Source organism: Salarias fasciatus, chromosome 9 (assembly GCF_902148845.1).
Source record: "Salarias fasciatus chromosome 9, fSalaFa1.1, whole genome shotgun sequence".
Taxonomy (NCBI): Eukaryota; Metazoa; Chordata; class Actinopteri; order Blenniiformes; family Blenniidae; genus Salarias; species Salarias fasciatus.
The window spans coordinates 17,116,654-17,140,550 of NC_043753.1; the positions used below are offsets into that span (position 1 = coordinate 17,116,654).

Sequence of the window (23,897 nt, forward strand, 5' to 3'; positions counted from 1 at the left end):
TCACAATCCTCACACTGACTCACTGTGTTTTGAAATGCATGCACTCAGTGTGTCATCTTTGGAAATGTGGCAATACGAGGGGATATACCATCTGCCTGATCATGCCATGTCTAAGACGCAGAGAAAAGTACTTCTAAATACATGTTGTTGCAACCATGTAGGAAAATATATACAAATATTTAATTATATTGTCTGATGATGATACACAATAAAATCGATCCAGGGTCAGATTTAAATTGTTAGCTTTTACAAGGAGTCATGAATAATGAAGTAGAGGATAGAGAAGGTTTTGTATTCCCACAGCAGCGCTGACAGCAGCTGACCATGAAGCCTTGCTCTAACAGCCTCACCGTTCTGACTGCATTACTCTGGAAAGTGCATCGGGAGGCGCAAAACGAGAGCCTCACTCTGTCATTTACGGCAGCTCGAGATTGTAGTAACATCGGAGGCTGCCGCAATATTTCCAGTGCCGGAGTTTGTAGAACCACGACACGGGGTCAGGGTAATTTATCAGAATGATTGCTGTACAATGAGGACACCTCCATCCGCCATGCTGTGTGCGACACCTAACAAGTAGCCAAACATTCCAGAAAAGATTACACAGGTGGAATGAAAAACTCAGGGAGCAAACAACAGCTGAAAATGTGGTGATAGAGGTAAAGAATCACCGAGAAGTAATTAGAAAGAGATATGTGCTTTAAAAGAACTGCCTGGATGTCTGTTCAGCTGTTTTATCACGGTTTCTCTGCTACAAAAACATAAATATATGCAAACTCACAATGACGAATGAAACAACACAGGCACACAAATGTAGGCAACAAAATAGCAAACCAGAGTGGCATATAAAGATGCAAATGCCTGTAATGTAGCATCACGTGACCACGCTAGAATTCAAGAACTCAATAGCACAGAATTTCAAAGATATTTTTCAGCACCATTTAAAACCCTTATGCATTCACTCCAGAAGTAAATATGTATCAGACAGGCTCTCTCTCTTTGTCCAAGCCTTGTTAGGTTATATTAGATCATTCTCAGCTGCATATTGCCTGTAGTTGTGTGTCTGGATGTTCATCCAATGTCGGATGAGCTGCAGCCAACATGAGCCGAACCTGGAATGAAGCAGCTCTAGCAGATAAATCGATGGATGAGCTGATAGTCTTACTTTTTAAAAAATAGCTTCATGCAGAGTTTCTCCCAAACAAACAATCATTTGGTTTGTGTAACATATGCAAAGAGAGAGGGAAAAAACTGTGTCTGTCACTGACAATCCAATAAAATGCTTCTGAATTTATGATAATGTTTTCCTCCCTGCTGCATCCAGTATGTAATGCATATGCTCCTAACTGTAACTGTCACAGGGAACCATCTTGGAGATATATTTAATGTAGGATACAGTGGGAGGTGGAAGCTTCACGCGTGTTCTGTGTGTGTTCTGCCAGCAGTCACTCAAAAGAGGCCCTCCGCTCCACCATCTTCACAATTTATTTGACTCATTTCTCTTTCCTTCATCTGCCGGGTCGGTGCAGTTTGCCTCAACACATCGCTGTCTAACACCTTGCCTGTCTGAACCTGCTCCTACTTTGCCAGCAACGGACACACACTGATGCTGTAATTAGGAGTGGGTGGCCCACTGCAGACAGTTATCATTAACTTTCAGGGACAGCTGACAGCGGAGCCCGACAGCTTCAGCCTTGTCTGCATGATAAAGGAGGATTTGGGGAATGAGGAAGAAAACTTTTAGCCTTTTAGTTTTTTTGCTACATCCTTTATTGTCACCTCAGTTGTTAGGATTGTACCCGGGGGGGAGAAAACTCCAATTCATTGTACTTCTGTGCCTCTCTGCTGCATTTTAAATTAGGTGAAAGTGAGTAAAAAAATACGAGCAAGTCAATAAACAGCTCAAGGCTATGGTTATTGGGGTTGTGTGGAGCCACAAGTCTGTATTATATGTCTACGTAAGGCAAAAAAAAAAGTGGCATTTCTAAAGGAGTCGATAAATCACTGCAGTGCTTCGGCTGGGTGATTCAGGTTCGCCATAAACACATCTACATATGGGAGTCACATGGTCCCCCAGGATCATGGAGCAAACAGAGAGCACCTCCTCAATATGAAATCCCACATTTATGTGTGTTTATCATCAAATCACTCAATGCAGAATCACCGCAAGTCAGACACTCTTGCGCGCACGGCAGAATTTATGTGGCAGGTTGACCCGTAAAGCACCTGATCCAGCTGCACATCATGTTTTCTCAATGGTCCGTTTCCCGGAAGCTGCAATGTAAAGTTGGGAGTTGCTGACAGTATTACATTCTGCTAGCAGCCAGTTTGGAATAATTAATGACTGCCTATTTATGAGGATGACACAAGTCGGACGGCACAAGGTCAAACGTGAGATTTGCATAAGAAAAAGGGACCTTCTGTCTCTGACACAGGGGAACAGAGAGAAGAGTGTAGCAGGAGAAGGGTGGCGTTTGAAGTGAAGTACGCGGAAGGTGAGTAAGAGCAGTTCAAACTGAGACTTAATTTGATTTTTCCTTTGACAAAGAGTCAAGTAACTGCTTGATTAGTGTTAACATTTTTAAGAAACAGCAGGCTTAACACTTCCTGACGAGTGGCCTTCCGGTGCTCTTACGTGAGTTTGCTGCCTTGTATTTCCATCGACCCGAAACTGAACAGCTGAACAGCTGCAGGAGCAGGTATGTCATCTGTTTTAATAAGGAGCACTTTACAGTGCCACTTTAAATTGGTTGCAGTAACTCCTTCATTGCCTTATAATTACCAAGACATCAATTTCCAAAGCAGGCAATTCAGCAGTGACTGCAGAGGAAACTGCTAAGCTGATTTAATTTTGTGCATCACCTTCACCTGTATGACAGAGTTAAGGGGGGAGGAAGAGGAATACTGAAGGGGTTGTCAGGAAAAAGGGTACTAAAGGTACTCAAATGTTTTCCTCGAGCCAGGGGGGGTGCCGTGATAAATGCCAAGTGTGCCTTTACATGTGTGCAGCTGCATATTTCACGGTTAGTTACCAGACCATGCTCGCTCTCTTTGAACAGCTGTTTCAAGCAAATCCCACAGATTAGGAGGAAGTAAGTGTTAGCACAAGCAACAATTAGATAGACTCTTCTGTGCTGCTGAGGTGGATAGCGTGAAAGTGTGTGTATATGTATGTGTGTGTTTGTGTGTGTGTGTGTGTGTGTGTGTGTTTCTTTTTAGCATTTTCTTTGCAGTTGCTTTGGAAAACCCATGAGCTGCTAATGTTTAAGCATGTGACTTCATGAAGGCTGAAATGAAAGAAAACAGCTGATTTTATATGATGTTAATGAAAGAAGCTCCCATGGCGCTCTCCATGGTGCTGAATCCACAACTTTTATGACATGCATTCTTCATCAGTGACCATAGGGATACTCACAGTGTATTTATGGTGCTAAACATCCTGTTTATAGTCAGCACACTGCTCTCTGCTGTTGTCCTCATGTGGATAGGTGGACAGGTGGATGTCAAGTTGCCTTCAGGGGAACAACGGAACAATATGAAGACTGACAGAAATCAGATCTTCCTGCAGCAGCCTCCTCTATCCATCACTCTCTTTGTAAAGCTACAGGTCTGCTGTTTAGGCAAGGGCCTCTGAGAGGAAAGCTATTTTTATTTTCAAACAAAATCATAATTAAAGCAAATTCTTAGTTAACAGATGGCTGACTAAACACTCTTGATGTACTCGTGCAGACAGTGATGTTAAAATGGAATAAATCATAAGGATGTCCTGGGACATTTTTACAGGACAAACAAAGTGTCCCAGTGGATCTTTCACACAAGTCCAGTTGAAAGAAAGTCAATTACATATTGTGCTGAGGTGAATCTCTACACATATACAGGATTTAATTTACTTGGCCAAAAATTGTAGGTGATGCAGGGGCTCAGTTTTCATGGTGGGTGGAAGAGCCAAAACCCTTGTAACCTTAGCACACTATGTGACTCCTGATTTTATTTGGTTCTAAATGTTCTTAGCCATTCTATGCTGCAGCAGCCATCAATGTATAGCACACAGGAAATAAGACTCAAACTCATCTTGATTTCACACAAACGATAATTGAGGAATTGAGGAATTGGATATTTAACAGTCCATATTGACTACTGTGGGTTTTTGTTCTACACTAGATTTAGTTTTTGTTTTTAATCAAGTTTCTAAGATTAACTCTTCTCATCTTGTGAATGTGCTGTCAGCTGGAGATGACAATAAAGATGGTTTCGTTATTGTCCAGTGTGCCTCTGAACAATGGAGAGTGTGAGGAGTGTGAGGAGTGTGTGCAGTGTGCGGCAAGTGGGCGGAGTTTACCACCAGTCAATCAGCTGGATTGAAAGCTGAGGATGTTGGGACTGTGTGTTGGATGCTGCTTGTTAAAATTGAGCTGCCCGTTGTGCTCGGACGTAATCCATCAAGTCGATCGAGAGCAGGGCGTTTCCCAAAAAGGTTAAAATTGTTGATAAAATGGAAGTTTTGAGCTGTGCAGGACTGCTGGAATCTGGCGAAGCGCTCAGCACTCCAGGAGAGAGTTGGTATGAGTCTGCTAACAGAAACCGACTTTCCACAGCTCGCCAACAGACTAAAAAGGTCCTAAAAATCATTTTTGGTGAGCTCAGACTGTCGTCGGGTCGTGTCATTCGATCCGACATAAACAATCACCTGGTGAACAGAGGAAGGGATGGAAGTGATGCAACAACTCTGGGAGTTTATCCAGGATCATGGGGACGGTGGCAGTGGAAAAACCCAATTATACTCCCCATTATACTGTCCCCAATGATGAGCGAAGTGGGGCTGAAGAGAGGACAATATGGGGTGCAGCGTTGATGTCCGGGGCAGGGAGCCGTGGACACACCAATGGGTGCAGGAGCAGCAGAGACAACAGCAGACCTGAAGGCTTCGCCACAGGCCGCACAGTCGTCTTCATGCTGCATCAGAGCCAGGAAGCAGTTTGAGGGGGGGAGTGGAGGTGGAACCACAGTGACCTTGGGCTTTCGTTTTCCCCGGATCACAACATCTGCTCATGAGCGCTGGTGATAAGGTGTGGAGCAGGAGAGAATCCAAGGTGCTGGATCGTCGGTGGCTGAGAAGGATGCCATTTACAATGACTGTTCGTGAGCCACCGCCATGGAATTAGCTAGCAGAGCGTCCTTGTCCCTGAGTTTCTCCGACAGCTGGCGAATGTTTTCTTTCAGGTCAGCAATCTTTTTATTGGCTTTGATGGACTGGAGACCTTAACAGAACATGTTTTTTTTTTTTCAATGACAACCTGAATTATCACATTTTGTGTACTGGAATGATGTCAGATGAATGTGGAAGTAGTTTAATGGGTAAAAAGTCCACAAAAAAAAAAAAACAGCAACAAACTTTTATTTAATGTGTCTCTTAAACAACCTGCAAACAAAGACAACAAAACATCTCCACATATTTATATACGGTATGTGAAGATGAAAACAAGAACTCTTGTCCCTTGTTTGGTTTCCTTGTTCTTCTCCCAAAGCAGCTCAAAAGCAATTTAAAAAAAGGCAATAAAAAGGGGGCCAAAATAAAGGAGCATGACTTTTTTTTTTTTTTCTTTTCTCAACACACAAGGAAAAATAACATGTTTTCATTCAATCTTTTCTTTCTCCATCCTCTTTTTCTTTTTTTCTGCTGGCTTCAAAGAGGCTTCTCCATGCCACATAGTTTTTTCTCTTGCTCCTCCTGTTGCAGCTCGGTCTCTGGTAAATCGGACTTTTACACTGCTGATGCAGAGCACACTGCAAATGATGTCCACACACATCTGCACCACAAAACAACAAAAATTAAGCTTAACATTAAACGTCACTATTCCGGTCCCCCCGCCCTCTCAAGATGAAGTTGTGGTTTATGTGGCCCCTGAATTAAAAGGCTGGTAGGTTTTGTGGTGGGGGGCCATTCTCATGCACATCCCCTCAGTTATATAAACAATAAAAAACTTTTTTTTTTCTTTAGCGTTATTGCTATTTCCCCTAAGAAGGGGCATAACTGGCAGAGTAGCACTGCTCGTTTTAATTTTTAACACTTTTGGGTCCCCCAAAGTTTCACTCTTGCGGCCCGGGGATTGTCTGGCTGCGCCCCTGCAATGTGAACTACTTCATGAACAGTGCGGATTAATAACAGGAGAGAAACCCTGCGGGGGGGTTTCAAGGTATGTAAACATGACCCCTGTCAAATCAGCATGACCAGCGTCTCCTCGAGCACCCTCTGATCACTGCGGACTAATTAGACAGAAGCAGTGTTTTTTGTTTTTTTTTTTTCCTCTGAGCGGCAGGAAACACTGTGACGAGACGGAGCCGCGGTGTCCTTCCGCGCTGCGCGCCTCTGCAAATAAAGCTGCAGCTCAAGTCCAATCCAAACAAACCCCCTGCAACATGCACACAAGTCCCACATGCCCTCCAAAAAAAAAAAAAAAAAATACGGCGCGTTTCTCAGTTTCTCATTCGTCCCGGAGCCAGGTTCCCCCTCCAGAGCGCCGCGTGGTTCATTCCAGCGCCTCCGTGTCCGCGGTGCGCGCCGCGCCGCGCCGCGCTGCGGTCCACACTGCCGAGCGAAGCGCATTTCGATGGAGAGGCAGAGACGGAGCACTCATCTGCTCTCAGGACTGCTTTATGCTAAACTGGTAATGGGGTGAGTTGGTATTTTTCGGATGTGGATCGTTGTGAGTTTTATTGGTTCTGTTTTTTTGTTTTGTTTTGTTTTGTTTTATTTGCGCGCGTAAGACGGATGTTTTCCAATAAGGGCTCAAAAAGTGTGTTTTTTCACGAGATGATGTGTAACAAGTGTCATGGTAGATTATCATCAGTAAACTGGAGCAGGTGCAGATCGGATCGCTTCGAGGGACAAGTGATCTCCAAGGGAATATATAAAGGATGACACTTTCCTTAAATCTCCCTTTTCTCCCTTGATTAAATCGCGCTCCACACGCAGCGTGCAGGGGAAAAGCACCGCAAATGTTTGGAAACGTTCTCTACCAAACCAAAGATTAGGTCCTGACGCTGCTGGCTCCTCGGCTGAATTCCCTCTTGTTTTATTGTCTGCCTGCCTTATGGTTTTATTATGTTCCATGTGAGAGGACACATCTCCAGATGCCTCCCCGCGGTTCAGCTGCAGGTGTCAGCCTCAGAGGAACTGTCCTCCCGGAGCATCGTCTAACAAATGAGCATGCAAACAATTCCAGGATGAGGAGCTTTCCACACAAAGAGAAAGTCAGTCACACTCTCACAGTTTTAATCCAAGTGGGAACATGTGGTAGGACACAAAGAATGTAACCGAGATGTCCTGGTACTTTCTGCTTCACTACAGCTGGCAGCGCCAAGTGCTCTGTTGGACATTTTCACCGACAGGCTGAACGCAGACACAAAGGCAAACAAACATCTTCAATTAGAAACACAATGAAACAAACAGAAGGCAGTTAGTCACAGCTGAATTACTTTACATTGTTTGAGAAATGTACATTATGAGCTCAGCAGCATTCATGTAGAAAGAAACAAAAGAAAGAAAACTTAAGTGACAAGTCTGTGTAAGTTGGAAACATGCATGAAATAATGAAACCCTGGGACTGATGCCTGATGCCAGTGAGTTAATTGCAAATGATTTCAGCTGAAAATGCTAAGGTGAGCAGTTTTAAGGGTGAAGCTGGAGAGCCTGAGACGGTTTTGCACATGTGCTGAGGACAGATATATTGAACAAAGGATGTTGGAGGGAGAGTTGCCAGGCAGGATGAGGACAGGGACACCTCAGAAAAGATTCATGTTGTAGTGAAGGAGGACAGGGAGACTGATGGTGTTACCAGATGGGGAAGCCAGATGAATGCATTGTCAGTTTAAGATGAAAAATAAGTGCGAAACTAATATTTTCACCTGTAACTTCTAAAAAAAAAAAAGGAAGAGTTCAGGCCTCCTTATTGTGTCTCTGTGTCTCACAGCTAAATAAAACCCTCTCTCACACAGTTGACTGACCTGAAGTGGCATCAACACCATTGTGCCTAAAAATATTCCAGTCTTAACTTGAATGCATGCGCTCATTATCCTTTGACATCAGGGAATGTGAAAGCCGAGGATCCGAGCGGCTCCGTCACTCAGTGGCGCCTTCCCTCCCTCTCCCATATGCATATGTACATTTGCATGTCTTTGCTGGTGCTGCTGTGTCTCGTGTGTCTGACTGACAGATGCCTTTCCAGACACCTGCCTGTCACATCAGCAGATCGGCTGGCGTTCTCTGAATGCCGCATGTTTGATTGCCTCCTCCCTGAATGATGGTTGTCCAATTTCATGACTATTAGGAATGTTAATAGGGAGCGGGGAGAAGAGAGAGCACACACTCTGTTGCTGTGCTGAGTTGTAAAATCTTTGATTAGAGGCGTAAATTATGACGCTAAGAGACATTGTCACATGTCACGTGCAAACAGCGGCTCATAGAGGCACAGCATTCCTTAATGATGGAGCTTTGTGATTTAAAATCAGCTAATTAATCTGACATAGTCCCTCAAAGCATAACACTTCTTTAATGTATTTTAGATTTTTGTTCTCCAGCAGAAAACGTCAACATGAATCTGTAAATCTCCGTAATGGCTTGATTGATTCATTTGTCAGATTATTTCTTCACAGCTGAGTGATGTTGTCAGTGGTCACACAGCTACAAGAATAAAACTCCATTAATTATATCCTGCAAATTAAATCAAAAGCAGTCAGAACCAATTATTTCAACTCTATTACATGCATTAGATACACTCATTACAGATGCTGTGCCACAAGACCTGCGGGAGAAAAAAAAAGAAACAGAATAAGTCATCCATATCTTGTCAATGTCGCAGGAAGAGACATGCAAAATGAATGATTTTGTTTAATTTTTAACATTGAGGGTAAAACTGTAGTTTGAAGGGTATATACTCATCCACACAGGGTCAAGCTTAGAATCTGTGATCTACACGAAAAGACCTGGAGGACTATCAGGAGCAGCAGTCGGTCTGTGGAGAATGCTAAACATGCATAAAGTTGCATGTATAAATACAAAGCTTTGATTAATGATTACAATTAACATTTTATGAGATTGTTATCAGGCTCAGCTGAATATGCTTCCCATATCACGATGCATAAAATCAGCAATGCCTCCAGGGAGGAAAAATGTGACTACTGAGTCAGAGTTGTCGCTGCTACCATCCTCATGAATGCCGGTCAAAAAGTGAAGTCCTATTGTTTTGTGCTTTTCAATATCTTCTTTTGGACTTTGTACCTTATATAGTGGCTAAAATAATTGTGTTTTTGATGTTTCAACTTGTAATGGACTTTGGTTCTTTCTGTAGTTCCAAGTTTCACAGATCAATTCGAGGCTTTACAAATACTCAGCTGTCAGACGGTACAAGCAGCTGGTGATTTAAGATTCATTGTTTCTGCACTGTTGAACATCGTGTAGTGTAGACTTCGCAGTTTGTTGAGCCCCTCCTGTGAATATATTGGTGGAGCTGCCACGTCAAATCTCCTCTTCCCTGAGCTCGAAATGGAAACTTTCCGACGAGTCTCTCAGACAGACACTCTTATTCAGACTGGTGAAGCTGATTCTCCTCCTCCTGCAACTGCTTAAAACATATAAGTCTACAAACGGAGGGATCCCGCCACTGGATACGAAAATGAGAAATTCCCGATTGAGTGTACAACAAAGATTCCACTTAAAGCTGTTCATTTTGCCACAGAGGCCCGACTTTGATGCAAATCAAAGGACAGAAGTGGGATGATGAAACTGAATATTTATGTTTTTTTTTTCACCTAACTACAGACGTCCCCGAGTACTTTTTAGCCTTTTTATCAGCAGATGAAATGGTACTTGAAAGTTGTAGGCAGGTTGCTTAACGGCTGAGATGAGGAACTCAAGTGTTTTTTACTATTGTGAGCAAATGACTAAACTCTTTTCCCAGCCGCACATGAACACCTCTACTCTCTGTGACAAGAAGAAAAATCACAAATATGTAGGAGTCTTGCACCTTTGAATGTGAGGCTGTTTCTTGAGAGCCTGCAGAAAGTCAGGGTGATTCGTTTGGCCACCATGTTTGTTCTTATTATTGAGCAAAAAATGGTGCTTTAGACAAAAATTGTCGAGTAAAACTATCAATTATTAAATCAAAATAGATACACACCATTCATCTAGCCATCCATCCATCCATCTCTCCAGTATAGAGGTTGAAGAAGTCCAGATATCTCTACCTTGGAGGAACCCCAAGTTTGTCCCAGACCAAACCAGAGATGTAATCTCTCCTGGTCGACCTCGCTGCCTCCTCCTTGTCAGATGTGCCTGGTAGACATCTGATGGGAGGCGACCTGGGGGCGTCCTGATCAGAAGCCAGAACCATCTCAGCTGGCTCCTCTCAATGTGGGGGAGTAACAGCTTGACTTTGAGTCGGGCTGAGCTCCCCTCTCTCTTTAGCTAAAGGTGACGTCCGCCAGCCTCATTCCGTCCACGTGTGTCCGCCGTCTCATTCTTTTTGGAACTATTTCGGTTTGTGACCACAGGTCCAACATGGCCGGTATCATACAGTGTAAGCAAGTCTGGCAAACAACTAAGAATGAGTATTTAACTGATTGCGTCAGAGGTGTGGAGACACATTTGTTGCTCAAGCTGTGCGTGTGTGTGTGTGTGTGTGTGTGTCTGTCGGCTGTAGCATATAATTTCAAGTCTTTGCCTTTTTCTCCGTTTCACAGAATGTATCAGCTGTTTGCAGAAGCTGCCTCTGAATCGTCTTGGCCCCTGGCCGCGGGGCGGTGAGCAGTCGCCATGACGCACCCCAACACCAGCGCCCTGACAGCCAACTTCAGCGGCTACGACGCCGGGGGAAACATTTACCGGCCCTTCTCCGTCTTCAGCGTGCTCACCTTCACGTTGCTCTCGATGCTGGTGGCGGCCACGTTCGTGTGGAACCTGCTGGTGTTGGTGACCATCCTGAGGGTGAGGACTTTCCACCGGGTGCCCCACAACCTGGTGGCGTCCATGGCCATCTCCGACGTGATGGTGGCCGCGCTGGTGATGCCGCTCAGCCTGGTGCACGAGCTGAACGGCCGGCTGTGGAAGCTGGGCCGCGTGCTGTGCCAGGTGTGGATCTCGTTCGACGTGCTCTGCTGCACCGCCAGCATCTGGAACGTGACGGCCATCGCGCTGGACCGCTACTGGTCCATCACCAGGCACCTGGAGTACACGCTCAAGACTCGCAAGAAGATCTCCAATGTGATGATTGCGCTCACATGGCTGCTGTCCTCCATCATCTCTCTGTCGCCACTCTTTGGCTGGGGAGAGACGTACTCAGAGGGGATGAAGTGCCAGGTGAGCCAGGAGCTATCCTATACCATCTTCTCCACCTTTGGAGCGTTTTACCTCCCTCTCTGTGTGGTTCTGTTTGTATATTGGAAGATCTACAAGGCGGCCAAGTTCCGGATTGGCTCCCGCAAGACAAACACGATCACACCTATGGCTGAGGTAATTATTCCCTTTCTTTATTTACGTCCATTTACTTGGAATTTCTCGTTATTGTTGCAAACGATGAGAACTCCATCATCAGGTTTATGCAAAAATAGATTGCTTTGCAAGTTGTTGAATATTATGACGGATGACGAGGGTAATAACTATCCAGTTTATGAGCATATGGACAAATAGAAGAAGCCATTATACTGGTTAATGTATGTAAGCAGAATAAAAGAGTATAAACAACATCTGTTTATCTGATTAAGTGTCTTATATGAGCAACTTCATCTTCATTGCTGGTGTGTTTGTCCAGTCTGAGTGCACATCTACAAGCGTACATATGTAAATAATTGAAAACAGTTAATATGACAAGAAAGACAGCCAATGAAAGTGTTGCTCCAGTTCGAGCGCTTACAGCAGGCGTCCTTCCTGTAAAAACCTACAAAATAAATCACCCCGCATTTAATGAGCCTGGCAGCCTCACCACTCTTCAAAAGGGAACACACAGTGCGCTGTGTGTAATCTCGCCACGTTCTCTGGATACCCCTTTTGTTATGTAAGTGTCATCAGTTTGGCCTAAAATTAGGAGCTGGTGGTCAAGCAGGACCCATCTCCGCACAAATGAGACCGCTGCATTATTGCTTTGACGGACGTTTATGTCAAGTTTCATTACACAGGCAATCATTCTTGTAAATGTAGCAATTAACTTGAATATATTTTATTAGCATTTCTGCCTTCTGCAGACTTATTCAAAGCTTGCTGTTGTACTTTACTTGCCTCATTATCTAACAGGCACTGAGCTCTTTAAAGCCTGTCTGCACAGAGCAACGATGATATGAGCTGCGGCTTCATCATTCAGAGTAATCTTACTCCTGCGCTCATTCATAAAAATAGCTGCAAAATAGTTTGACTGAGAAAAGTTAAAGTCGTCGCAATTACACAAACTTCATGATGCTATCTGTACTTTTGAGATTCTTCAAATTCTGCTATAAATGTAGCCAGGAGTTATCCAAACTTTGCTGCGCCAATTATCTGCATCTCCGTGCACCACTAACTTCAGTGATGGACATTTCTTCTCTGGTTTCATTCATATTTATATTTTGCATTTGATCCAATCCACAGCCGAATTCTATCTGTGGTAGAACAGGAAGAAACTTTAAGCTGTTTAGAGGCAGCTCCAATTATCACTGAAGTCATGACTCCTGTTTAATAAAAATAAAATCTTTTTCCTTTTTTTTCCCCCCTGCACACTCACGAAGCAGGTTCACAAAGCCAACGCAATAACTTCAAACTTCTAGCACAAGTTTTTCAACCTCGTACAGCCTTTTCGATTAGCCTTCTGGCTAAAGAGGAGAGCGGTGTTCGTCAGGTCTGTCTCAGGAACAGCAGTGAACTACCTGGCTTTTATTTTCTTCTTGAAATTTGACCACGGTCCATTCAGATCAGTAAGCTGAACACTTGTAGGCATTTCTAACCTGAGCTTTACTCACAAAGCTGGCACTTTGCTTCAGGATCGTATTTCAAACAAACGTCAGAAAGTTACTGATCTGCTGTATAAAGGGGGACCTGCAGTCCCCCCCCCCTTAGATGCAGCCCCACCTGGTGCATAATGCCGAGGCGTGTTACAGCGCTCTGTGATTCTTTTGACCCCTTTCCCAACAGCAATCTGCTTTTAACTTTTAGCTCGGCCTGTAAATGCTTCACTTCATCCGTCTTATCGTTTATAGGCTCACAGGCCCCGCGGACCTGTCCAAGTTGAACTGAATTCACCTCCCGAGTGGACAGTTTCTTGTTTGAATCTTGCTGAAAACACAGCAGTGTGGAGTGGTAACCTGTGTCTTCAGCTCCGGACACATTTAGACGGATGGTTTGTCCTTGGCAGAGCTGTGACCTGGGCGACTTCACTGGTTAAGTGAAAACAGGAAGAATGAGAAGAGAAAAAAAAAACTGTCTTGAGCTGCGCTGAGCAACAAATAAAGAGCGGAGACAGTCAGCAGATAAATGTTGACATTTCCTTTTCCCGGTTGTGTGTGCGTTTGAGAAATGGCACAAAACGGGCTGCTGGAAAATGCAGATTAAGACACTGCTCCAGTTTTCTGCATTTCTTTGTGTGTGTGCATGTGTATGAAACGACAGCAGAAGCTTTAGCGTGTTGATCCACCTGTTGATTTATGCTTCATTTCAGACGCGAATAATCCATCTTTTGTTGAGCAGCTGCAAAATGTTCACTTCAGTAATTGCTTCTCGGGCTATATTGTTCAGGATATTGCTTTTTTTGGGGGGGAGGAGGATTCTAAAGCCAACCAGGTTAACCCGGTTGATTAATGAGTCAGTCCAGAGTAACCAATCTGTCCCGCGATCGGCTGCCTTTCAGGTAAAAGACGAGGCGCAGCAGCCGCAGATGGTGTTTACGGTGCGGCACGCCACCGTGACCTTCCAGACGGACGGGGACACATGGCGCGAGCAGAAGGAGAAGAAGGCGGCGCTGATGGTAGGCATCCTGATCGGCGTGTTCGTACTGTGCTGGATTCCCTTCTTCATCACCGAGCTCATCGTCCCGCTGTGCTCCTGCGACATTCCCCCGATCTGGAAGAGCATCTTCCTGTGGCTGGGCTACTCCAACTCCTTCTTCAACCCGCTCATATACACTGCCTTCAATAAGAACTACAACAACGCCCTGAGGAACCTCTTCTCCCGCCAGCGCTGAGCCGCTCGCTCGGCGCGCACGGCGGATCGACGACACCAGCATGCACTCCACAGAAAGGGACTGACCTGTGATCGCCACTCCATCACCCCCTCTTTAAGATGGATGATACCCGCAAGGTGTGTCTGCAAAAGGGAAGTATTGTGTGTCAGTTTTGCTATGACGTGTTTTGCTTGTTATTGTGCTGAAGTAACTTCACAGCTGCGGAGCTGGTAGAACGTGTTGCTGTTGTGGCAGCAGCAGATAAACGCGGCGCCCCAACATCTTCGTTTCGAGTGTGTCGAGGAGAAACGCCTGTGAAGTACCTTATGAGCTGTTTCATCATCATTTGTGAAGCTGCGAGGAATCAAAACAAAGCAAGGATTTTTTTTTTTTTTTTTTTTAACTCCAAAAACTTGTTAGAACTGAACAAAATGAACCTCATAAATAATGGGCCGAGAAGCAACTGTGGACTCCGAGCAGAAAAAGGCATTAAAATACTCCTCACAGTATTTCAAGTATATAAAAAGAGGACAGATGATTTGATAATAGAAAAAATGGACTGCAGGAACTGAAAGCCCTCTCGGTGTGGTGATAAAGTATTTTGAGGCCTCCACCTTTTTGCCGGGTGCACGGAATTCCCTGGAATCGCACGCAATTTATAAAAACACATTTGTACATCAATGTGCGTTCTGCCCTTTGCCGCCGTGCGCTGGTACGCGCTGCGCATGCATCTCCAGGCGGCAATGGCGTTTATGGAAGCAGAGAAATAGCAGAGCAAGTCATCATTCTCATCAGCGTCGAATAAATGCTCCGTAGAGAATCTGCGGCCACGATCACTTGTCACTCCCCGTTACTATCCAGAAGACGTGTTGACTGGTGCAAAGCTGTTCCACACATTATCACAATAATCGATGCCTCAGCCTCAGTCAGTGGGAATTGAATTAGGAGAAGGGAAATACGGACTTGTGCTGCCACAGTATGGAGAAAATAAAGTGTCTGATTAATAACTTGACTCTGCAGAGGGCAGCGTATAAGAGAAGAGGAAGCTGAAATGAATATACAAACATCACAGATGGGCTCAAGAAAATCGGCTCATTAAAAAATCATGACTCTCTTGGTCTAATTATGTTTTCCAATAGTGGATTTTTGTTGTTGTTGTTGTTGTTGTGAGTCCCCTGTTCCCTGCACAAATTGCCAGTTTAAACTGAGATGGTTTGCTCCTGAAGATATTTAACTTTCTCAGATTAAAATTAAAAAAAAAAAAAAAAAAGCAGGTAAAACTGTCTCTGATCAGAGCTGTGCTCCCAGACTTTCAGTGAGTTTCAGAGCAACGTCAGGGTTTCTTGCATCATTTTTCCAAAATGTTTCATTTGAAAAGTCCAGTGAAAAAGTATCTCCATATTTTTTGGAACATTTGTGCCATAATTTTCTCTTGAGCAGGGTTTTAAATATCTGACAAAGCTTTTTATATGATCAGCAACCGCTGTAGCTGTCACACATCAGCATATATCTGTTTTGATGAAATGAACAGATTCACCTTCCACTTATTTTTTTTACAGGATGCCTTCAAAGAACATTAAAAAAATACTCTAAATCATGCTGAGACAAAATATTCCTGCAACAGTTTCCTTTCCAAAATGTCTATACCGCCCTTTGCTTAACCACTGCTGAAAGGTACAATAAAACATTCATGAACAGTCTACACAATCAAGCTGCAAATTTATGAGTGAAACTCTGAATTTAGTGGACTATAAGCATAGAATTCTCTTGTATTTACCATGTTCACCGTTCAGCTTTGTGTTAAAACTAATTAGTAAGAGCGACAAGTGTAAATATACATATATTTGGTCATATAGAAAAGACACATTTTGACTTGCTGATGATAAAAGCAGAAACCAATGGAAATTGGTAGAATAGTCGCTCATGAAAAGATTAGTTTTAGTTTCCTCAGCTGCACTTGATGGTTTCAAAGCTGTAATATGTATAAGTAATACACTGTAAAGTAGTAATAAATACAATTCCTAGACTGTTAGACCTCATACTCTCACCTTAATTTGTTCTTATCAATTCAAACAATCACAAGATGAATAAATGAAAAGAACTAAAATAAACCCACTGACTGCAGTGATGGTGCCAAAATGTAAAAAATATTTTGTGGGAAATAAGACTGCATGCAAAAGAAACATCATAAAGTGTTCTTTTATTCCGTTACGGTATAGTGAGTGGTCGTTCTTGTTGGCTTCAAACGGGACAGTTCATTATCTTTCACTTCTCATTTGTCTTGTGTGTGATGACACAGCTCAGGAAATTCAGTTTTGCAAAAATTTCTTGTTTTTTGTATGGTTATTTATTTCATTTTTTTATTGTCTAAAAGATGTAAGCAGAATGTGGACATTTACCTCATTTAGACAGACTTCCTGGAAACTCACATTTGTATTTCTTACCTTAAAAAAACAAGCAAAGAAGATTTTTATTTGAATATTGAACCTCAATTTACTGTGTCACTGTTGTTGTTTTTTTTAATATGTGCATGTTTTAATCTACAGAATCTTTGATGGATTAAGATGTGCTAACAAAGGAGAATCTGATTTATGATGAAGGATGTGAGGTTTGATGCCGTGACCATAAAGTTTGTGATGTAAAGACACTTACTGGTGGATCAGATCTTTCTGGACGATTCAATCTGCCTGTAATAAGACAAAAAAGATGAAAAATAAAGAAGAATAACAAGGTTTGAAATAAAACTTGTGGTAAAACAACATTTTTGATGACTGTTGCTCAATCACTTCAGGTCGTCCTCGAACCAGACATAAACATGTCTGTTCTGTCGGTGGTGCCAGACTCCGCCACGTCCGAGCCAGGAGACGGTTCCCGCTGCCGGAGGAGCGCATCCACCCATGTTTTCAGGGAGGACAGCTTGCATGGAAATGTGGCCTGGCTAAAACCGGCTTCAGATCAGAACCAGACGCCACTGGCAAGGCAGACCTGCGCCTCGCCTGCTGAATTTTACATAAGTAGATGCAGCCATCCGCCTCGTGACACACGCACTGTGAAAGAATACAGTCCCTGAGCTCCAACGGAAAAATATGAAAACATGAAAAATGCATTGCAGGCCGTTGTGAAAACAAAACTGAAAAATGATTACAGTCACAGTAAACAACACTTTTTTACAGATGCGGTGAAGGAAAATGGTTAGCGCGTTATCATCTGTTGCCTGGCGGTGTAGTGGTTAGTGTTCATATCTCACAGCCAAGAAAATCTCAGGTTTGAGTCCTGGTTTGAGACTTTTCCTATGAGTGTGCAGGTTTGCTTCATTTACTGGTTTAAATCTCAAATCTGGAAACAGTCTGAGGTTAATTGATGACTCTAAATTGGCAGCGCGAGCCTTCAGATCGCCGTCTTTCTCTGGATTTGAGCGACAACCGTAATGTGTTCCAGATGTTCACAGCATCCCCGAAACCGCGCCTTGTGTGAGCGGTTACCTCGCTGCAGGGGTCAATTTCATTCAGAAGCGCTGCAAGAAATAAAAAAAAGAGAAACCTGTGACAGGCTGATGACAAATGAAGCTCATCGATGGACGGAGCTGACGCTGCAGCACAGAGAGTCAGAGTCCATACCTGGACGTGTCAGGGCAGTTTAGTGAGCACAAGCTCATATTGTTATGGCTCACTACTGTACAGTACACCCAACAGCTTTGTTCTAAGGCAAAAAGGCAGATATTCCTTGATTGCTAAGCAGCCGCAATAAACGCAAACCGTGCTTGAGGTAAAGGGTGAAATAGATGCGGTGGAGACTTGAGAGACCAAACATGAGTGGATGTCTGGCACCATTCTCTCTCTCTCTCTCTCTCTCTCTCTCTCTCTCTCTCTCTCTCTCTCAGGACTGTCTGAAACAACATCAACTCTGTGCCTCTCTGTTCCACTTGTTATTTCACGACAGCTCCGTCTTATCCAAAAAGAAACTGCGCAGCAGGACTGTGGAGAAAAGGATCCCGGAGAGCGTGTGTGTGTGGATGTGCGATCCGACCGAGTGACTCGCTCTCACTTTCTCTCCCTCCTCTCGCTTTTAATTCAGGTTCTGGGGGCAAAACAGGTGATTGTAGGAGAATGAGAGATTGGAAATTCTGAACTACACCAAAGGAGATAGAAGCTGATAATTCTTTCTTTGCCTCAGGACAGAATTGGCATGGGCAGCTCTCACTGGGATTTTAAAAAAGTTTCTTCTTTTATATTTTAGTGCGCAAACTGAGGTGGTGTGCTGGGGTGAACCACAAGCAGAAGTTCAGTGTCTAAATACACAAGCTATGTAATTAAATTGTGAAATGATAGTGCGTGTAAAGCTAACATGGGTTCACTAACACATTGCATTGACTCACATTTACTTCATCCTTCAGTGTTTCTATTTTCCCAAACATGGTGCAGTCTCCGTGGGTGAGGATTACCCAGGTTTTAATAAAAATTTCATCATCTGAATTTGCACTTTTCTAATTGAAATCAGCTGCTTTTTACCTCTATACAATGAATATGCACTCACATACAAATTGAGCGGATTGTTGTATTTCCTAACTTTCCCCAAAAAAGTCAGTAATTTATTTCATATATATTGATATAATATATATTGAGGCCTATCTGAGGTCAAAACACCAAAACAACAGGAGGTCAGTACTTCTGCCTTCCTGTAGGTGGCAGCATACAGGTCGTTAACACTGTGCTGCGATGCCACACTTTTATGATTCAGTAACATTTGGGCATATTTTTTCAATACCGAAACCAATACTTAAAGTTATTTTTTTTCTTATAAATTAAAATGTTACGCTCAAAAGACAACTCGCGTGACTAACATTGGTTATTTATTAGCTTATAAACTTCAGTGGCCTTGTTTATCCACTTGTAGAATTTCACAATTCTAATATAGGCTACTGTTGTTTATTCACATGATATCAAAAATGAGAGGCTATATTTAAATTCTCTAAGTAAAAAGCTTAAAACAGGCTCTTTGCGGAGGCTGCTGTTAGAATGACACTGTGATCATGATGTCTCCGAGTTTGGGGACTGTCACAGACCTGGATCTACTTTTCCTCTAGTGAAAGTTTCTCTTAACCTGGCAAAAGCCATACTGACATGTGCAGCAACGGATTCTCATGGTGTGTGAGAACAAATACCGCGAGAATTCAGCTTGCCGGCAAGGTTAAGTTTCTCTCGGTCTGGCGGTAGATGTTGTATTGAGTGCAGCTGATGCAGCCCTCTCCGCTTCCAGGTAAGCCTCAGGACGTGCAGCTTTCCGTTGCTGGTGTTGCTGCAGCGTTGGATCTGTGCTTCTCAGACTTCACATTGCTGCAGTTTAATCAACGGGAGGAAAATACGCCCACGCCACACTCCTCTTTCTTTCAGCCATGCTTTGTTTTCAGACACACGCAGACTGACCGGTTGTTAGCCGGCTAAAATAAGTAAACTGGAGTGAGAGAGTCCTGGTGGCAGACTGTGGACTTCTGCTCACATGACGTGAACGGACTGGTTCAATTTTATGCTGTGGGGAGACAACAACTTGGAGCAAGATACTCTGTGAGATTAGGAAGACACACACGTGCCTGTATTTCTCATTTGAAAATGATTCAATTATCAATACTTTATTAGAGTAGTTGATCTTCAAATGAGTAGCATTTGAGCATTGATATATTGATTCCACAGAATCGATACGCCCGGCACTACAGGTCGTCTTCATCACAAGGTAAGACCAGACACACACACACAGCTGCAGTGATTATCAGTCTTGCCTCACAGCGAGAAAGCCCCTAGTTTGAATCCAATTTGAGCTTCTAGGCCTTTCTTTTGTGAAGTTTGCATTGTGCTTGTGTGTGTGTGTGTGTGTGTGTGTGTGTGTGTGTGTGTGTGTGTGTGTGTGTGTGTGTGTCTTTGTATTACACTGTGATAAACCACTAGCTGTCCGAGGTGTACCCTGCCTTCATCCACCATCATCTGGAACAGATGGACAGGAAAAACGCTGCATCCAGTGCAGTTTATGTTTTAATGTAGTGAACTTTGAGACTAATAACAGTTTCAAACCAAAACCCCAATTCATTGCAACCCTGTTCATTGTTCATCTTTTTTTTCCCCTCTATACAATGGATGTTTAAATATTTAAGACTGGCCCTCACAAGAGATCTGCATAAAATGTAAACATCATCTATTACTGCTGTAATCAGGTTTCTTCTTAGTTAAAAAAAAGTCAATATTTGCAACTTCATGAAACAAAGCATCAGGCTTCTGCGGTAAATATTAAGTACAAATGATGTAATTTCGTCTTTTCCTTTAAGTCTCCCGGGACACTGACCTATCATTTTGTTCTTTCCTCCTCCTGTGACCCCATGGCTTTAATAGCTCACTGAACCCGGCCATGAATAGTTATCACAACGTATGTGGAGAACATCTCAAACAGGTTCAGCAGAGCCCAGGTGCCACTGAAGAATTACGATCAGCCTGTGACGTTTTGAGCGGAAGCACTCCGGACTGACCTTTGTAGAAATTAATGCGTCCTTGCGTGATAACAGTGGCGTGCTACAGTATGTATCAATTTCACAATATTTTTCAAAAACATCCTATCTGTGCAGCCCGACGACAACACATTTGTGCTGCAATCAAATAAAAGAAGGAAAAAAAAAAGATGAATGCATTTCTTTGTGTCGTCTGGTTGTCTGCGTTTCAATTTTACACCCTACTGGGTTTGGTTAACCGAAGTGCAGACATGGAGAAATCAGCAAGGCCTTTGAGAAAACCTGGGTAAAAATAAGACTTTTCACAGACCGAAGAGCCTCAGCGATGTCGCAAGAGGACCGTCTCCTGTTGAGATGCAGCAGGTGGCGTTGTCATTTTCAGATTGCCAGAAATTCCTCTGAAGCTAATTTTAATCATGATTGCTCAAAGTGAGTGGATTGCAAGACGTAGAATGTCTCACTCTGCTCTCGCCAGGGTCACCGACAGACATTTGCATGCGCGCACGCGCGCGCGCACGGACAGGAGGAAAACAGATCCAGAGCGGCACCGAAACGGACAGATCGGCGCTGGTTTATGGCGGGAAGTGGAAGCAGTAACAGGTGATTCCTGGAGTCTTCGGCAGTTTCATCATACAGAGGAGATAAAGCGGCATCACCCTCACGCGCTGTTGCCATGGCATCAAGGCAGCGACAAAAGCCTCGGAACATATCTGTGAAGATTCTTACTCATCGAGAATATATAGCGCTAAGTAACAAGAAGTATAGATTTTTTTCCCAGCCATTCATCGTCTATTCCGTCGTCACTACACGACCCGGGGTTTTCAGAGATTTTGGTCATGTCCCGCTCGGCACTGAATCACATATATTCTCATTATAAGCAGCAGATTCTCTCCCAGCGAGGGTTTTATGTAACGTTAAGTCAGAGGTCTGCCACCTGCGGCTCTACAGCCCCTCTGAAATGACTGCCTTCAGCTTTAAAGTAGTTATTTATATATATAGAGTACATACGTTTTTTTTTTCCAAACAAACCTTCAGACAGACTCTTATCTTCGTGACGCTTGAATAAAAGAATCGCTTAGTGTCTCGTCAACTAAGCCAAACAACGTATTTTCACTGAAAAGAGTTCAATTCATTTTTGAACAGACATAAACAAGATTTTTTAGTTCGTCTTTTCTTAGCTGTTTAATTTCATCGATGTGACATAAATCACTTTTTCAGCTCGCGGAGCAAGACAGCATATTAACGGTTATGAGTGTGGTTTATCTTCATTTTCAACATTAGATGGGAAGAAGCATTTTACAATAATAACATTACATGTGTCTGAAATACAAAATTGAAAAATCATACATAATAAGGTTAAGCATATTATTAGCCCACAGCTATACAGTTTATATCAGATCATGAGGAGGAACCTTAGATTGTAACAGGTAGCAGGACAGTGCTTTCAACAGGGAGTGGCGATGTGAAGCTTTTTTCATTTTTTTGACTACTGACCTCAACACTGGTGCTAATTCAAACAAAGACATGGAAACTTTGTCTCTCTCATCAGCCTGAAGGCTAAAAAAACACCAGTACTGTTTTGTTCACTCTTATCACGGCTAAATAATTGTCTTCTTGCCCAAAAGCACAATTTCAAAAAAAGCACTGGCTGATTGCATTTTGCTACTTGGACGTACTTCAGCACTGGAAAACACTTCACTGCTCGGGACTGTGTCGCAGCTGAACGTGGTTTAACAAAAAGAATCCAGCAAAAATCTGAGAAAATGCGATGTGATGCTTGAAGGAAGACACTTCTGGCGTTTCAGCCCAAATATGATCAATAATTGAAGAGCGGGAGATCTCTCATTCTGGCTACAGATGTATGTTACAGCAGGTAAGGAGCAGCACGTGTACCAGAAAGCCTCCAGCGCTCCACCACAATCAACCCAGGAGAGTTTTTTTTGCATGAGGAACTTTGATGTCTGCGCACATGTCGGCTCTGTTTTATCATCACCCACATTGTACACACCCAATACGGGGGGCTTCTGGTTTGAATTCCCTTGAAGAAGCATTACAATATGAATGAGATCTATTGCACAGACACAGAATGTGCTTGATTACCCTGCTTGATGATCACAGCAAGGGTGAAAACAGCGTGACCAACAGCTTCGGCGGCTCTCCTGCGCAACGTCCAGAGTTCATTGAGAGACCGTCTGCTCACTATACGCACAAAAACCAGGTGGTTTTGCAAGAAGCTTCTTTTTAGCGGCGACTCTGCAAGGCAAATTTGGGCAGAGTTTGTTTTGGATTTCTTTCTTTTCTGAAAAGAGAGCTACTTTTGTGGCACGAAGGGAGAAAAACTTGAAATCACAGGCAAAATCAGGTGTGAATCAAGAGATTTGGTGTATGTTACACCTTGCAGCTCAAACAAGACACAAATATGATCACACTGCTGCCAAGCCTCGAGCGACCATAAGAAAACCTCAAGCATCAGCATTTTGAATACCAAGAGCTTCTATAAATGTAACTTGGGCTCATTAAAGAACACAGTGTTGATTGATGCCAGAGTCTCCTGGAGGCGTCCGGGGACCAGCTGAACAAAACAAGGCGGTTCCCACCGGATGATCCCAGAGACGTGCAAACAATCACCGCTCACCGGTCTATAGTTCAGCTTTACTTCCTGCTGGAACTGCAGATATTTTATCGAGCACAATATTGTTGTCTTTGTTAGATTCGACTGATGCTTTGAGTTTGCTCAAGTCAGTCCTTTAAAGCAGAAATACAATAATCTGGTTCGTTCTGGTTTTAGTCCAAAAACAAGAAGCAGTATCAAAGATAGATGGATGGATGGATGGATGGATGTGTGTCCTTCATTGACAGATCATGAGCGCAGGTGGATCTGGCGCACTTCTCGATGAGCCCTGTCTGCTAAATACCAAGAGAACTAAGCACCTATTGTGTGAGAAACTGTGGATTTGGCAGAAATGATGAGACTGGGGCTCATCATGTGTTGCATATCATTTGTTCTGGAGGGCACACTGACACAGCACATTGAACTTCAAAGTACGCTGAGCTGATTGTCTTCAGATGTACTGGCAAAGAGATTATTGAACAGAAAAAAATAATATAACTGTCTGCCAGATCTTCCTATTCAACTTATGCTGTAATCCTTTTTTTTTTTTTTTTTTTTTTTTTATGTTTTCTAACAGGGAAAAATGATTTTTCCAACAGGAGTGTGACTAGCTTGTTGCTAT

General features: G+C 43.3%; 1 protein-coding gene across 2 annotated transcripts; it reads left to right on the plus strand.

The window, feature by feature from the left end:
• The first annotated feature begins 6,503 nt into the window (after positions 1–6,503).
• On the plus strand, positions 6,504–16,677 carry htr5ab (5-hydroxytryptamine (serotonin) receptor 5A, genome duplicate b). 2 transcript variants are annotated; one of them, XM_030100009.1, is made up of 4 exons: positions 6,504–6,670; positions 10,735–11,350; positions 11,438–11,503; positions 13,863–16,677. In XM_030100009.1, the coding sequence occupies exons 2-4, from the start codon at positions 10,808–10,810 to the stop codon at positions 14,193–14,195; spliced, it is 942 nt and encodes a 313-aa protein (XP_029955869.1). In that variant the 5' UTR covers positions 6,504–6,670; positions 10,735–10,807; the 3' UTR covers positions 14,196–16,677. The 2 variants fall into 2 exon arrangements, with proteins under 2 accessions (XP_029955869.1, XP_029955868.1); XM_030100008.1 differs by having other exon boundaries at positions 10,735–11,503.
• The last annotated feature ends 7,220 nt before the right edge of the window (positions 16,678–23,897 follow it).

Coding starts and splice junctions, on each gene's coding strand:
- htr5ab (XM_030100008.1), top strand. CDS start 10,808: ATGACGCACCCCAACACCAGCGCCCTGACAGCCAACTTCAGCGGCTAC. Junction 11,504..13,862: donor CGATCACACCTATGGCTGAG/GTAATTATTCCC, acceptor GCTGCCTTTCAG/GTAAAAGACGAGGCGCAGCA.